At 35.2% G+C, this 16,243-nt stretch overlaps 2 protein-coding genes across 2 annotated transcripts; both read left to right on the plus strand.

The window, feature by feature from the left end:
- The first annotated feature begins 7,156 nt into the window (after positions 1-7,156).
- LOC112283681 (cx9C motif-containing protein 4, mitochondrial) lies at positions 7,157-9,086 on the plus strand. Its single transcript, XM_024522729.3, has 2 exons — positions 7,157-7,684; positions 8,798-9,086. The coding sequence occupies exons 1-2, from the start codon at positions 7,602-7,604 to the stop codon at positions 8,916-8,918; spliced, it is 204 nt and encodes a 67-aa protein (XP_024378497.2). The 5' UTR covers positions 7,157-7,601; the 3' UTR covers positions 8,919-9,086.
- A 1,118-nt stretch (positions 9,087-10,204) lies between these two features.
- Positions 10,205-13,591, plus strand: LOC112283152 (non-specific phospholipase C1). The gene is made up of 5 exons (XM_024521513.3): positions 10,205-10,503; positions 10,693-10,825; positions 11,134-12,238; positions 12,554-12,727; positions 12,936-13,591. Exons 3-5 carry the CDS (start codon positions 11,149-11,151, stop codon positions 13,211-13,213), a joined length of 1,542 nt encoding a protein of 513 aa, XP_024377281.1. The 5' UTR covers positions 10,205-10,503; positions 10,693-10,825; positions 11,134-11,148; the 3' UTR covers positions 13,214-13,591.
- Positions 13,592-16,243: the final 2,652 nt, after the last annotated feature.

Below are 16,243 nucleotides of genomic sequence, written 5' to 3' on the forward strand. Positions count from 1 at the left end.
TCAATGCCAAATATTGCAATGTTAAGATGGATTGCTTATATTAAGTCATTAAATCCGGAATTTAAGCATGTTTCTGGAAAAGATAATTTAATAGCAAACATGCTATCTAGAGCAAGATATGAAAGAGAAGACAAAATGGTTGAAGACATTGATGATGTTGGATCAAAATTCTATTCAGTATCAAATCTTAACAAAGAAGACAAGCTATTTCTTGAAGAATTTTATAAAAGAGAATTATTGGATATTGGTCATTACTTGAATACCTTGACTAAGCAAAAAAATTGGTCTACACAAAAATTTAAATAAATAAGAAAAAAAACATATAGATTTTTGTTTTAAGAAGGATTCTTATGGAAGAGATCAAAGAAAGGAATTGGAATGCCACAAAGAGTGATAGGCAATAAAGAAGAGAAATAAAAATTATTAAAAAGGTTTCATGATAGTTTTTGGGCATGACATAGAGGAATTTGGGCTACTTTTGCTAAGCTTAAGGAACAATATTGGTGGAAAAATATGTATCGAGATGTGCTCTTATTTGTAGAGTTATGTGAAATTTTTCAAACGTATTCTAATATACGACATCGAGATGGTCTTCATCCTACATATCCTCTAGCTATTCATTTTAAATGGGTTGTTGATTTGGTTATTATGCCAATTGAATTATAGAAAATAAGATATTTGGTCTTAGCTCATGAAGATTTATCAAATCAAGTAGAAGGAAGAGCATTGAGAACAAAATCTACAGAAGGAATTTATAGATTTTTAATTGAAGATGTTGTTTGCAGCTACGGATGTGTAGGAAAAATCACTATAGATCGTGGAGAATTAAATGCACAAGAAGTTCGTGAATTCTTTGAAAGATGTGGAATTAAACTATCACTGACTACTGCTAATAATCTTGAAGGAAATGCAAAAAGTGAGCATGGTCACCCACCGATTGTGAAAGCATTAGTTAAAGCTTGTAATCGGAAGGTTAGAGAATGGCCACAACTTTTGTTATTTGCATTATGGATTGATCGAACAACTCATAGCTCGTTAACCAAATATATGCCTATTGAGCTTATGATAGATCAAAAACTAATTATGCCAATTGAAGAAAAAATACCTACTTGGAGTGTGCTACCATGGAAAGATGGATTGACAAGAGAAGAACTTTTAGCTATTAGAATTCAAGAATTAGAGCAAAGATCAAAAGATGTGCAAATAGCATTAGAAAGGATAAAAAGAGTGAGGTTACAAAACAAGGCACGATTTGATAAGCAGCATTGATTGAAGCCTAAAGCAATTGAAGAAGGTGATTGGGTTTTGGTCTATGATATTAGCTTTGACAATCAACATAGTACTTTAAGAAAGTTTTCTAAGCGATGGTTTGGACCGTATGTGGTAACAACTATTCATGATAATACAACTTACTCATTGCAAGAGTTAGATGGAATAAGGTTAAAAATACCAATTGCAGGGAAGTGAGTAAAAATATTCAAAGAAAGATACACAAAATTAAATATATAAGACCTTGGTGAAGACATGGATAGTAAAAGTGATGAAGAGGATTTGGATGAAGACTTGGAGAACATATTATAAAATAAATAACAATTAGGTTATTTGGTGCATACTAGAGGATGCACAGATTTAAAAGAGATGGATATCATATTGCAACATGACTATATGGTAAAAATATAAATGAAAAAGATTTATCAATATTTAGTCATCTTTGATGTTAGAAACACTCGCCAATTCCAATGCCAATATTCAGACGCCAATTAATATCATCCCATTACAAGCTGTACCATCGAACGTGACAACAACGTATGTTCCACCGGCGTCATCGAACCAAGTACCTTCCGTACCAATGGGACAACTAGGATCATTTTCTAATCCTACATGGAATAAGCCTAGTAGGTATATATTGGTGGAGATACCCAATATGTGTAATGGAGGTACAAGAAGACCACTTTGTTGTTTTTGTTGTAGACAGTTTGGTGATTATGCTAGTAAATGTCCCAATCCCAGAGCTAGAGACAATTACGCACCAGTGTGTGGAAATAGTAAGCAGTTGGGGCATACTTATCAGCAATTTAATGCTTCATTCAACTTCAATAATCAAGATCAGCAGATCTAAAGCCAAGAAAAAATTGAGGAAATAAATCGAGGTTCTCAAGATTCTCTGATAAATCGGGTAGAATAAGTTTGAGCTGTTCTTACCAAGAGTCGGCAAAAGGAGAAAGGACCAATTCAATATTTGGGTGAGTCTGATGTGAAGGACCAAATTGATCCAATTACGGGGACATTGAATCCAGGTCCTGATATGGACCTCTTATCTAATATGAGACGTGACTCGTTTGGGCAACCCAATGAGATTCCAAATATAGACGCTTGAGTTGCATTTTAAGTTGTTCTATTCTCTATGCCATTTTGGAGAAATGTCTTTTTTGTGGAAAGATCCTCTTAGAGGTGGGAATTCCATGGAGGTGGGTCTACTGTTCCAATTCGGAGTCTAGGGCGAAAGAATAGGGGACCTCACAGAGTTAAAAGAAAGGAGAGGAAAAGGAAAGGGGCATTTGGAGATCAGGATTTTGGGATCGGAGAGCTAGCTTCAAGCTCCTTCGAAAGGTGTAGAATTGGGTTTCATAGGATTTCAGAGGACTTTGCAATAATTGTTCAAAGTCAGTGTTTGTATTGGTGAATTGGATTTTTGCAATAAAGTAAAGGCTAGTAGTTTTGACTATTTTGCAAAATTGGAGAGACATATGTGGTTGAAATTTTAGAGATATCTAGATGGTTGAGTATACTAAGTGCATGCAAAAATTTGTGTTAATCTTACGGTACAGATAGAGGATATTTGAACATTAGTATAAAGAGCTATCAGAAGTTGGCATATTGAAGTTGTTTAGGGTTTTTATAATATCTGAGATCTACTGACTGGAATAAGGTGAATTTTAACACGATAAGTTGAGGACTTAAAAGCGGAGCTGCACACAAATTTTGAATGAGAATTAACGGTCAGAGAAGGAGAAATTATAAATTAAAGTTCGTCATCAACCTTCTAGGCAGCGATCAATGGACTTCAGCGTGGATTTACGGTGTTTTCTTGCAATCTGTAAGTTGGATTGGATTGAACTTCTTGAGCATTTAGAAGTCTTGTAAAGACACTAGTGGTAGAAGTCTCACAACAATCGGACGGTGAGATTAAAAATTACAGCTTGCCGAAGCTCGCTGTCTAGGATTAGGATTTAAAATAAATAAATAAAATAAATAAATAAAAATAAATAAATAAATAAATATAAAATAAAAATAAAAATAATAAATAATAAAAGAATCTGTGCTTATAATATCCAGAAGCTATTAAAAATAGTGTTCTAAGTACTTTGTATTGGGATTAAGCTTTTACATTGAAATCCGAAATAGTTTGTGTTTAGATAGTTGAAACCCACTAGATTACTTGGATACTTACAAAACATTATTTTATCTTACACAACCAGACACCCGATAGCATGTAATACGATATCGTAATCTTGTAATTAACCACTTTTAATGACTAAGTTAATTATTTGTCCTCCTGAACTGACTATTCTATGGACTATTAGTCTATTTTATCAATATCTTATAAAAACAAACTAATATCTATTCTACAAGAATCTTAAGTGCATAGGTAATATATTCTTTCAATAGATTTTTATTAAATATTTTTTTTATTTTATGTATTAGTTTTATGTATTAAAAAAATAGTAAGGTAAATAATCTATATATATATATATATATATATATATATATAACTTAATTTTATCACATAATTTTTTCATGCCTATTAAAAAATCTTATAAATTTATTAAAATAATATTTTATAAATAAAATTTCAAATATATGTAATTGAAAGGTTTATTTTTTATAAATAAATTATATACTATGTATATTTTTTATTTTATAGATAATAATTTTATATTTAAAAAATAATAATTAATAATTAAAAAATTCATTAATAATATAAGATGACAAAAATTAAGGACATAAAATCTAATTATATACATATAATCAATTGTATAGATCAAAGCTTTACTTCCAACCAAAATATTAACTTCTATTGTTTTTTGTTAAAAAGAAAGAAAGATTCATTTTGTTATTTTTATCACATTCATGACATTACTGCTTATCCCAGGAACCAAATAATAAAATAACCTTTGACCACTCAAAAATAGATTAAAAATAATTCCTTATCAGAGCTAAGCTGATGCCAAAAATCTAAAATATATTCACATATGGCCAAAAATAACTTTTTAAAACACAAAGACATAACAGACTCAACCATGTCGCTATCTTTATAAATTCAAACATTTTAATCTCACCAAGATAATGAAACTAAGTTGAAATATATTATATTCTCTCAACATCCTCCATGTTTTTTTTAAAAAGGCATATGTTTCCAGAATTCTTGGAAAAAATTATGTTCTTTCAAGTACTGTCAAAAAAATTAATCTTATTTATTTCACAAAACTCCTGCTCAAATTATACTGAAATCCTGTTTTATGTATGTTTGTGTAAATGTACATATATGGTTACAAATTTAAATTTATTTACACCTTGCACTTAGTTCACATATATATATATATATATATATGTATTTACACACATATACACTCCTTCTCACTTGCTCTCTCTTATCCTATTACATATTTTTATTATATACAATGAAAAACTGATATTTACTAGTAATCTTAATATTCACAAATTAGATCAAATTTCAAATAAAGGTTTTGTAGAGAATCTTTATATGAATCAAGCATCTATATTGTGGAATGTCTAACAACAATTACATTTTCTGTCATACCTTTTATTTGGTTTGTATCACAATAAAATGATATGCTATTACAATAGATTATCAATGATTTTAAAGGAATATGCTAATTGTTCACTATATCATTTACAATCATGAAAAATCTTAAATGTAGGACAAACAATCAATCAAAACTTTCAGAGTTGGTGATTAGATGGTAAAATTTTATATTGTGATCATGAGTTATTTTTTGAACCAATAAATTACTGGTACCATATAATAAATCATTTTAATCGATAAGCTTTTCACATTTAAGAATTCAACTTCAGTACATCACATCAAAATTAATTGTAAAATATTTTATTTCTTAGTTGGACAATATCTTTTAATAAAACTACCTCAAATTCTGAAGTTGATGTAGACTTCAATGAGAGAAAAATGTCATTTATGTATTTTTTGGTGTGCTTGATCTGAAATGAATGAATATTTATATATATATATATATACACATATCTAAAGAGGGACGCACACATCTTCACTATTTGTCAAGTTGTCAATGTTGAAGACATACATCTAAACTTGAGATCAATGACCCTGGTTCTTTAAGAAACATCTAACTTGGTTATTTACATTCTTTAAGTTCTTGACCTTAATACAAGATTAAACATATACCATACTTATTCTATTACAATATTTGAAGCTTATAATGGAATTATATTTTTATTTATACATATAAAGAAAAAGATATTTTAATTAATTAATTAATTAATTAATTATATTAATCTATGCATATGTTGCCTTTGTATTCATATGTAGATATAAATAGCATGTGGATGATCTTTTGTATTATAAAAAAATATTTTTAAAGCTCAAAAAAAATAAAAGAAGCAAACATTGTTTAAAATATTATAAAATTTGAACTTTTGTTGCAACCAAACTACAAATAATAGAAGTATAGTAGGTCACAAGAAAAGTAATAAATTATTTTTTAAAAACTACTAAGACACATCCAATTCTGTATAACATCATCTAAATTGATTTTAGTTCAAAAATATAATATAGCTTTAGATCATGTGCATACATGTGCATACATGTTTTAATTATTGAATGCTTTCATGTATAAACATGTTTATAAAGGATCCAAAAACAGGTAGATAGCGTAACAAACATTCATATCCTTATAATGCAAATATTATTTAAGCAAAACAATTCAGTTCTTTCACTCAAATCTTTGGGACACAATCATTAAATCTGCAATTTGTATTTAGAACTGAATTGCATCAAAACAACAAGACCAAATCCACAATGTTCTTTTGGACTCTGGTCTCTACTTCATCAAGGTTATGCCTACTACATTTTAGAGAGTATTAGACATTGAAATGATGTATTGCCTGGCAACTAAGAATGATGCGTTCATACAGCTTCACCAACTCAGGATAACAATCACCTAAGAAACTGATTTACTTTGATGAAACATGAGAATCACCTAAGACATCATGACATTGTTGAGAGAAAATGAGAAGCATATTTTATGGAGTAGAGACTTCTTAGCATTTGCAAATTAATTTCTGCCAGTATCAGTAGGCACGCTGATTGTTAACCTTTGAAGCGGCTAACATAATTATGTGCTCTTCGTGCAAATGTTTCCTTTCTTTGGGTGCACAGCCGTTACATCTCAAGTAGGTAAGAGCATCCCTTCTCTGATAGTGATGAAGTTGGAATTTATTATTCACCTAGCTTGTTTTCAACTTGGAAGTAGTTGTTTGTAATCTATTTTTTTCTTTACAAACAACTACTTCGTAAACTTGGAAGTAGTTGTTTGTAATCTCTTCAACAGTGTGTAAATAAAATTTTCAAGTATCAAATGGAAAGAATCAACATTGAATTTCATGCGAATTCATTATAATACATGCTTGTGGAGGTAATGTATGATCTCATGATCTCATAATTTCCACTTAATTCAAGCATAATCGGATTGTACATCAAATTCATATTGTATGTTCAATACTACCTTTAAAAGTGTACAACAAAGAATTACACCAATATACTAGAAAATTGTGCCTAACGAATTTAATAGACCATGAGTGAAAACTCTTCAACGAGTGGGTTTAGCCTCCAGGCATTGATCGGAACACCCGGTAACGAGAGCGCGACACAGAACGAACGAAAAGAAATAACAAGCGTTTTATTATCCAATGACGACGAACGACCTAGACACGCAACGTCGGTGGACGACGATCGTCCGCCTTAGCCACGCTCTTCGTTGTTCAGATCCCCGACGCCACGTCATTCCCAAACTCCCGCGTTTCTTACGGACATTTCCCGCGCTCCACGGATTTTGGCGGTTGTCATTACCTGACCAGCGTCGAGGAATTTATTTGAGGCTTTGCGATGCTGGAAACAGTGTGTGTGTCTCAAGCAATGTTAGAATTGGAGGATTATGTCGTTGCCGATTGATTGTGGCCAGAAGTGAGTCCCCGAGCGATCAGTGCAATATTTGCGTTGATAAGCATGAAGGCGTTTCCCGGAGCGAAGGTGTTCATGCCAGATTTGGATGACGGGGTTATGGGCGTGGCCATGGATGTAGACGTGGACGGAGATGCGCTGGAGTTGTTAGGCGACGCGGCGGTCGACCACAAGCTCTTCGATGCCGATTTCTTCAACGACTTCGAGGACGATTTCGATGACACTGATTTGGCCTAAGCCCAAGGAGTGTAATTTTATACGACAAAGGGTCTGTTGCTGACTATCTAGGTTGTTCTACGTCAAATCTGGGAGGTTTCTGTGGAGACAGTTTCAGTTTTTCGTGAAGGGTTTGTGGATTTTGGTTGCGATGCCTGTGGTCAAGGAGCCGTGTAAACAGCAGGCATGCGATATTCAATCGTGCTTAACAAAAAACGCCTTCAATCCTGAAAGGTATGTTCCTGCCGTGTGGAATTAGGTTTTGGGGTGTAGTGAATTTCGTCTGAGATTTTCTTTTTGTACAGTTTTTCGAAGTTTTGCCGTTTTCGCCTATTGTACAGATAGAACCATCGTGATGACGTTCCATTTGATCACGAGCACACCTTATTTCTAGCGTCTGTAGAGATCGCTTGAAGGATTCTGTATCCTGGTCATCATTGGGGCGGGGGGGATATGCCCTGCTAATTTGCAGTATCTTGGGTATAATTGAACTTTTTGTTAGAATGCGTGCGTCTCGTCATGGGTGTGATGTGGCGGTTCCACTGATATTGTCACTTGATGGAGTTTCGCGCATCAACTACAGTAGTTTCGACCTAATTTTTGAACATCATCGTTTCAGTGGAGATTTTGAGGATGATTTATCTATGGAGTCTGGGTTTAAGGAGATCAATCAAGTTACAAATCCTTGGTAGTAGTATTTATCATCTCGGTATTAGTTTTGGAGCTGGAAGTTGTACTTCTCAGCAAAATCTCAAATATATTTGAAGTGTCATCTTTGAGCATATGTTGAGATTCCTCTTCATCTACAGATTTTGAACAACGTTTAATTCTTTGAATGAACGTTCGTGTCTACAAACTTCCATGCTACTCTCCCGTGGTTCATTTCCTGTACCGAAAGTTATGTGAACGGATTCAAAATCTAGCGGTGACTTGGTCAAGTATTTAACTGTGCGGAACCCTAGCCATCCAAAGATGAATTTTGTGGTAGGAGTGATCCAATTCTCACCCCAAACTTTCAGAATCTGGTCATAACTGTTAGTTAGGTTGTAATGACTTAGTTTATAACTACTGATGATGTCCCAGAAATACTTTCCTTGTTCTGCCATAATCATCAAAGATCATCAAAGATCTAATGATTGGTCTGGAGGCCCTGGAACGGGGATTTATCTACGTAGGTGGCATTTTATGGAAAGTTTCTCTGGTCTGAGCTATTGTCTGCACAGCGTGACACTTAATTGTTGTGAAACAGACGAAGAGTTGTCGGTTTCTGTATGTATGTGTATTCACGCACTCTTGATCGTTTTTAACTTAAGTCTGACACTGAACTTCTCTTTCGTATGTATGCAGGTGCCTTCAAGCAATTTTGAATCTGCAGAAATGCTGTGATGCCTGTGACAACAAGTCGACGCACTGTGCCTCAGTGAAACCGCTGTTGCAACAGATCACCAAGAAGGCGAAAGTTTCATAGGTCGAAAGTTTAGAGGTTTTACTGCGAAAGACAATTCGTCGTGTCCTATTCTATCATGTCATATGTTTATGACTCCAGATTTGAATGCATTGGAGTAATGTTCACACAATGTAACGAGACCTTCATGTTATAATACTGCACAATGTCAATATGGTGGTTTCTGCATAAGACTCTCTTCCGCTTTTTATTTGTCCTCCAGTTTGATTGTCCGGTCATCTTACAGAACCACAGATTGTGATACATCTTTATTAATCCGTGCAAGGCGTAGTTTTCTGACTTCTTCGGTGTGCCTGCACTTTCACCACTCTCTACGGAGAAAGTAATTGACAAGCACAGGCCTTGACTTCTACTCAGCGTTTCTTTGCATCGAACTGGATTCATGCAGTGTATTTTGACATATAGCTTTACTGGGTAGCTCTTTCAATCCCTACGTCAACTCGTGGGTCTATGTTATACCTTCAACTTCGGTTATCTTGATGCGATGTTTCAATCCTCTGGCTGCACTGATGGCCTCACATTACGTCTTGGGTAGTGATAGAACTGTTCCAAATTCATTGAGTTGGTGCATCATTAGTTAGCAGTGTCATGTAACATATACTGGCCATTTTTTCATCTAGTACCAAGCATATCAGAAGATGCTCTCGTCTTTCGCTTGCAAAATACGCTGTTGCTGCCCACAAATTATCTTACGCGTACCTTGTACCTGTTACAACCATAGTATCGACGGTATTTGTCGCACTAATATATTCCTGAATGGATGCAATTGCATGTACTACGACATTACGGACTGGGATGAAGATATGTACCACAAACCACCCTTCATTAATGAAACCTATGTAATTAATGTTAAGCAGCCCGAGTTAGTAGAGATGTTGGAGAAGCTCAATGCCGTCGAGTTGCTGGAAAAGAATTGAAAGGCGGGTTTTTTATAGATGCAAATCTAATCCCTCCCGCCTCCAGGATTTCTTGCTACTTTAGTAAAATAAAGTGTTTTTCGGCGGTGCTGCATGAATGGAGACTACAGGCTGAGGGAGTGTCTCTGGAACAGTCGCAACTCCGACCCGGTTCTCATTGATGACGCTCAATCTTCGTGACGCCTTCCATCTACTGTTGTCAGATGGATGTCGGAAGTATTTATGTTCGCGTCGACTGACATGGGAGTTCGCAGCAAACTGGTACGCATCGACTCAAAAGTTGACTTTTCATGCCCTGAACTTGTAGAGGTGGGAGTTAGCAGTTATATCTCGTGAGAGGCTGGCCAGTTCTGCATAAACTATGGAGGTTGCAGTCTTCTACGTGATTCTACCAGCGCCAGTGCTTATGAGCTTCTAAATTCTGTGTGTCATGAAGCGAGAGTGATGCTTCCAAGGTCGCCTTTCTGACGAGATCCCGCAGTTTTTGTGGACGGAAAAAAAACGATTTGGAAGGTCGAAGTAGGTTCCTTGGGTTCAATGAGGTGGTAGTGAGCGGCCAAAGTTTCGCTGAAGGCTGGGGGCTGCGCCAGCTCCTCGGAATGACTTACGTTTGCGATTATCTCACCTCAAGAACAATGTGTATCTGCATTGCAGTTGTTTACGAGTTACAGGTTTGTAATAGATTATGTTTACAATTAAAATTCAAACGCTCTATGGTTGATTCTTGTGAAATCTGACAGCCAACACTTTGCTCACGAGTTTATATATTGGTGACCAGTTGGAGTAGCAATTGGTTGTCCATGACTGCAGTCGACATTATCTACCTGCAGGTTTTCATGTCTTTTAAAATATTCTCCCAGGTCGCTGGAGGATTATGGCCTAGTTGCGAAATGCTTGACCAGTGACTGGAGTGCAACGTTCTCTAGTGAATTGATGAGTGTCAGCACCCACAGACGACGTCACGGATTGTCTTAGACCTCTTTTCGACAGCTGGTATGTGCTTGATTCGTTCCTTCTCTATTCTAACTTTCTGGAATTGCTGCCGTTGCTTCCAGTCTTGCGCACTGAGAATTGTCCTCTCGAACATTTGCCGTGCTTGAAAAATTGCTATTCGGTTTTATGATTACTGTCATTAGTGGCTCGTGTGGGTTCAAGTCTACACTACAGGCTTATGATTCAGAATGATAAGCACGACAAAAGCTTCTGCTAATTGAATTCGTGTTCAGAAATTTGGTCGTCGGTAGTTTTTGAGGAACATTGCTTCTAGAGCAATCCAATCATGTTTCTGTGTTTTTGAGCAGGTGGAAATCGAATTGATGCCCGTTGCTATGGATACAAAGAAATCTCTGGTACTGTTGCATGTCCTGCTCCTGGCATGGTCGGCAGCACCTGTGCGAAGCGCACCAATGGGACCCATCAAAACAATAGTGTTACTTGTCATGGAGAATCGCTCATTTGATCATTTCATGGGTCTTATGAAGAAGATAAATCCTGAAATTGATGGACTTACTGGAACGGAAGATAACCCCATCACTCCCGGGGACCCAAAAGCTCCTCGAATCAAAGTTTCGGACATGGCTGAGTTCGTCGATCCCGATCCTGGACACGAATTTGAGCAGATTGCGGAGCAGATTTACGGATCCATGGAGAGAGTGAATTTAACGACGGCAACCATGGACGGTTTCGTGGCGCAAGCCGAGAGCGTAATGCCAGGCTTATCGAAGCGGGTGATGAGTGCCTTCCGACCCGAAGTCGTGCCTGTGACCACCGCACTAGCCATGAACTTTGCTGTTTTCGACAGATGGTTCTCGTCAGTGCCGAGCTCCACCCAGCCCAATCGGCTCTTCGTGCATTCGACGACCTCAAACGGCCTTTTATCGAACAACGAGGTCATTCTTTTGAAGGGCATGCCGCAGAGGACTATCTACGAGGACGTCGACGACGCGGGTCTGTCTTTCGGCGTGTATTACCAACAGATCCCCGCCACGCTATTCTTCCGCAACATGAGGAAGCTGAAGTACGTGAAAAATTTCAACACTTACGATCGCTTCAAGTCTGACGCCAAGTCTGGGAAGCTCCCAAACCTTGTGGTGGTTGAGCAGCGCTACTTCGACGTCGCTGGCACGCCCGCGAACGACGACCATCCCACGCACGACATCTCCCAAGGCCAGAAGCTCATTAAGGAAGTATACGAGACCCTGAGAGTCAGTCCCCAATGGAACCAAATACTGTTTCTGATCACGTATGACGAGCACGGCGGATTCTATGACCACGTTCCGCCGCCTGCCCATGGCGTTCCCAGCCCTGATGGCGTCAAAGGCCCCGCCCCTCACTACTTCAACTTCAACAGGTTGGGGGTTCGCGTGCCAACAATCGCCGTCTCCCCTTGGATAGAGAAAGGCACAGGTGAGGAATCCCTCAGCAGGCTCACAGTTTGAACTGGCTCCTTAGTCACGCGCTCTGGTAATCGTCCACAAATGCCTCGAGTGGCAGTTTTCGGGGCCGTTGCTCTTCGTTTTCCTGCTCTTCGTTTTCCTGCCCAAAGCCCTATATCTTTTGACTCTGTGAATTATGTTTTCGTGTATATGAATGTATGTTTATATATATATATATATATACATCTTAAAGAATCTACTCTCGAGCTTAAAATTGCCTACCTTCGGCTTGGTTTCGACCGCTTTCGGTTTGTGTGCAACGAATTACTGTGTTTGCATGTGGCAGTGGAGCATCGGCCTCAGGGCCCGACACTGACGTCAGAGTACGAGCATTCTTCCATCGCTGCCACGGTCCGGACACTGTTCAGTCTCCCGCAACCCCACCTCACAGCGCGCGAAGCGTGGGCTGGAAACTTTGCCCACATCATCTCTCGTACGACACCTCGCACCGATACGCCAGGTCTGCGACATCCTCCCCTAATCTAGTGATGGTTCCCTTTACGTTGCTATCCTGTAGACAGCACTTCAGCCATTTGAAAGCCGCCTCGACGTTTCCTTCACTACTTGTAAAACCCCATGCAAACCTACACCGATCCAACTCTCATCACATCCCTTTGTGCACATTCACACGCATTGATCTGACACGGGAGCTTCCATTTGGGCCGCAGTGACGCTGCCGAGTCCGCCGTGGTCGCTTCGACACTCCCATGCGAACGAATCCAGGGCCTTGTCGCTGTTCCAGGAGGAGCTTCTCCTTCTGGCCAAGTCGTTGCGGCGGAAGCTTGGCATGGGGGACACTGCCAATGAAAAATCGCAGGACCAAACATCAGCTCTGAACATCGGCGAGGCCAATTTCTACATCCAGGATGCGGTGAGCAGCTTCATGCGGCGAGGCAAGGCCCAGCTCCAGGCTGGCTTGGATCCCAACTCCCAAGTGCATCCTTGAGCCATTCTCTGCAACACCATCTCTACAACACTATCCGTGGGAAGTGCACATGAATTTGTGGCTGCCTCTTGTCTATCCTCTTCGAAATCACCGCATTCGCAAGCAGTTGTCAACATTCCAGGATCTTGTATGTGCTCATGAGTGAGCATGTATATGCACACCAATGGGTCTTTACTTTGCCGAGTCATGGGTTGAACCCAACACTTCTTTCCTTTTTTCTCATTTGAGGTACTTCTCTAAATGATTGGTGTAGGTTTAGTTTAGTGATTGTTGGTTTGGGTTGGACAAGTTCAAATCTTGAAAGCCCTCCAGCGTTGAACTTGTGCTCGGGTTTAAGAGTGAAGTTAAACGAGATTTATTCTGTGTTTCCCTCTTTTACACTTTTGATGGCTTTTGGGTGTTCTGCTTGAATTTTACTGTTTTTATTTGATTCATAAACAAAAGGAATGAAATATGTGTGAGATTCTTACATTGACCCAATTTTATGTTTTTTCTTTTTTATTAGGGTGTGTTTTGCATTCACTTGGAGTCGCAGGTAATTTTGAGCTAGGGGATAAGAAATCATGGCACAAGATGTCATATTATGAAACTACACTTAAAAATATAGTATTAATGTTTTTTTGGTACATGAATTTTTTTTAACAAGTACACTTAAATTATTGTATGAAAGAAATTTCTGAATTCACTTATGAACATTTTTAAAGTTTTTGGTTCAACAAATATTCATTGATTCTTTGATCTAACACTTGATCCTTAATAATTACAGTAGAACTAATTAAAATATATGTATATTCAGTCCAAATATCATATAAAAATGCATTCACTATTTTTGAAATTGATTTGAATATAAAATTGATTAATTGACCCATTATTTTAGAAAGAATAGATGACAACTTACAATCTACATATTTTTTGTTCTTCTTCAAAAATTAGATTGGTAAAATTAAATTATCATAAAATAGCCTTTTGTAATTTTTTTTGTATATATATATTTTAATTGATAGAAATAAAAATATTTTTTGAAGATATATATATATATATATATATATATATATATATATATTTCAATGAATAAAAATTGATTCAATTTAATTAAAGACCATATGTCTTTAGATTATATAATTTTTAAAGTATTTTCTTTAATGTAGTTATAGCATTTAGAATTTTATAAAAGAATAATTTTTTTTAAATTTTTTTGTAGAATTTTACTCTTTTACAAATTCTTAGAACATGTAAGTTTTAAAAATCAATTTATAGTATGAGTAGGCTTTATAAATGAGCTTAGATATTGAGCTCATATAATAATAATAATTAGTAGTTGAAGTTTTAGAATGCAAAAGATAAAGGGATTTTATTTTGGATGTGGGAAGAGAATATTTAAGAAAATACTTGTTATTTGCATCTTCCATCTTTTTCATGTCTTGCATTACAAAATGAAAATAAATAAATAAATAAATAAATAAATAAATTATCATTGCCAAATTTGTGAACATTCTATCTTTTAGAGAAGTAAAATTAAGCAAAATCTTAGATTCTTTATAACCACAAAATTAGACTAAAGTCATGTTTATTTACTATGGTAATCAATTGAGATAAAAAAATAACTATTGAATAAAAAAAATATGTATTATTTTTGTTTAATAAAGATACTCATATGAAACAAAGATATGCATACTAGTTCTTTTGCCATAAATTGAACTTTCAATCCAATTCCAATTATTATTTCATAGATCACTATGATTTGGAGTTATAAGAATAAGATAGCTAAATCTTTATTCACATGTTATAATACTTTTACAAACTAGTTAGCTTTGAAATAACTCTCTATTTATTTATTTATTTATTTATAAAAATTTAATAATAATGTGGTAATTTAAGCTAACAATTGTCAAGTACAAAAGATAAGAAATTTTGCAAGTTAAATTAGAAATTATTAGTAAAACTTTAGCTAAGTAAAAATTAATTAAAAATTAAAATTTATCTAATTATATTTAAGATTAAATGTAGTAATATTATATGTAAATTGAATTTGAATAAAAGTCAAATATAAATAATAGTTTTATATCTAGAAATGAAAGAAATATAAGGTAAGACAAATATTTAGTAAAAAAATTAGAAATAAAGATATATATATATATATATATATATATATATTATAAAAATAATAGAAATAATAAAAATAGTAATTAAGCTCTATGAATACAATTCTCATGTAATGGATTATTTCTTGATATTTTTTAATGTTATATTGAGCTTGGCCACATGCCTTATATTGCCTTTGTTGTCTCTCTACAACTTTAAACAAAAAGAGATTTCTTTGAATAGAAGATTGTAATTAGTTGCAATTCAATGTACTAGGAAGACATCCCCTAGAATATTAGCAATTAGATTTATTTAGAGCACAATATTGCTAAGATGTCAATTTTAGTAAGATTGACTATGCTTTTGCTTATTGATCAAGATTCCATATAGGATATACATAATCCAATTAATTGAATAGTACATATATTATTAAAATATTTTGTTAAATAATGTTGTTCTGTTAAGAAGTGACATAATATATAAAAATAATATAAAATATTATAAAAATTTGATTTAAAATTTAAAAAATAAAAAAAGAAAAAAGAAAATAAAATAAAAAGATAAGAAAAAAGAATGGAGGGAATCAAAGAAATCAAGTGGTAAAAAAAATGATTGTGATTTTAACTACAATTTTTAGGTGGATTACATCTTATTACAACTAAGAAAACAGGAAGCCAATTGACTACATTATTTTCCTACTTACTATTCATATTAGCAATCCCAAGCCACACATTGCTTGTATTAATCAAAAAGTCTAATAGAAATCAAATCTAAACTAGCTTAAGTCACAAGAACTTAATCAACTAACCAAGTTTGTGACTTGGTGTCTATTACTATGTACATGAGGGTTTTACTTTCCTTATTTTAAATTTTATTAGACTTCAATCTTTCTTTTTATTTTTCTTTTTTACTTTTCATTTTTTTTTTAAAATTTACAAGTTTATTTCT

This window comes from Physcomitrium patens, chromosome 6 (genome assembly GCF_059467195.1).
Source record: "Physcomitrium patens ecotype Gransden chromosome 6, ASM5946719v1, whole genome shotgun sequence".
Classification (NCBI taxonomy): domain Eukaryota; kingdom Viridiplantae; phylum Streptophyta; class Bryopsida; order Funariales; family Funariaceae; genus Physcomitrium; species Physcomitrium patens.

Bases quoted from the DNA above. Each gene is read 5' to 3' on its own strand.
- LOC112283681 (XM_024522729.3), top strand. From the start codon at position 7,602: ATGCCTGTGGTCAAGGAGCCGTGTAAACAGCAGGCATGCGATATTCAA. The intron at 7,685-8,797 runs GTATGTTCCTGC...GTATGTATGCAG, and splicing joins AACGCCTTCAATCCTGAAAG to GTGCCTTCAAGCAATTTTGA.
- LOC112283152 (XM_024521513.3), top strand. From the start codon at position 11,149: ATGCCCGTTGCTATGGATACAAAGAAATCTCTGGTACTGTTGCATGTC. The intron at 12,239-12,553 runs GTGAGGAATCCC...TGCATGTGGCAG, and splicing joins TTGGATAGAGAAAGGCACAG to TGGAGCATCGGCCTCAGGGC. The intron at 12,728-12,935 runs GTCTGCGACATC...TTTGGGCCGCAG, and splicing joins ACCTCGCACCGATACGCCAG to TGACGCTGCCGAGTCCGCCG.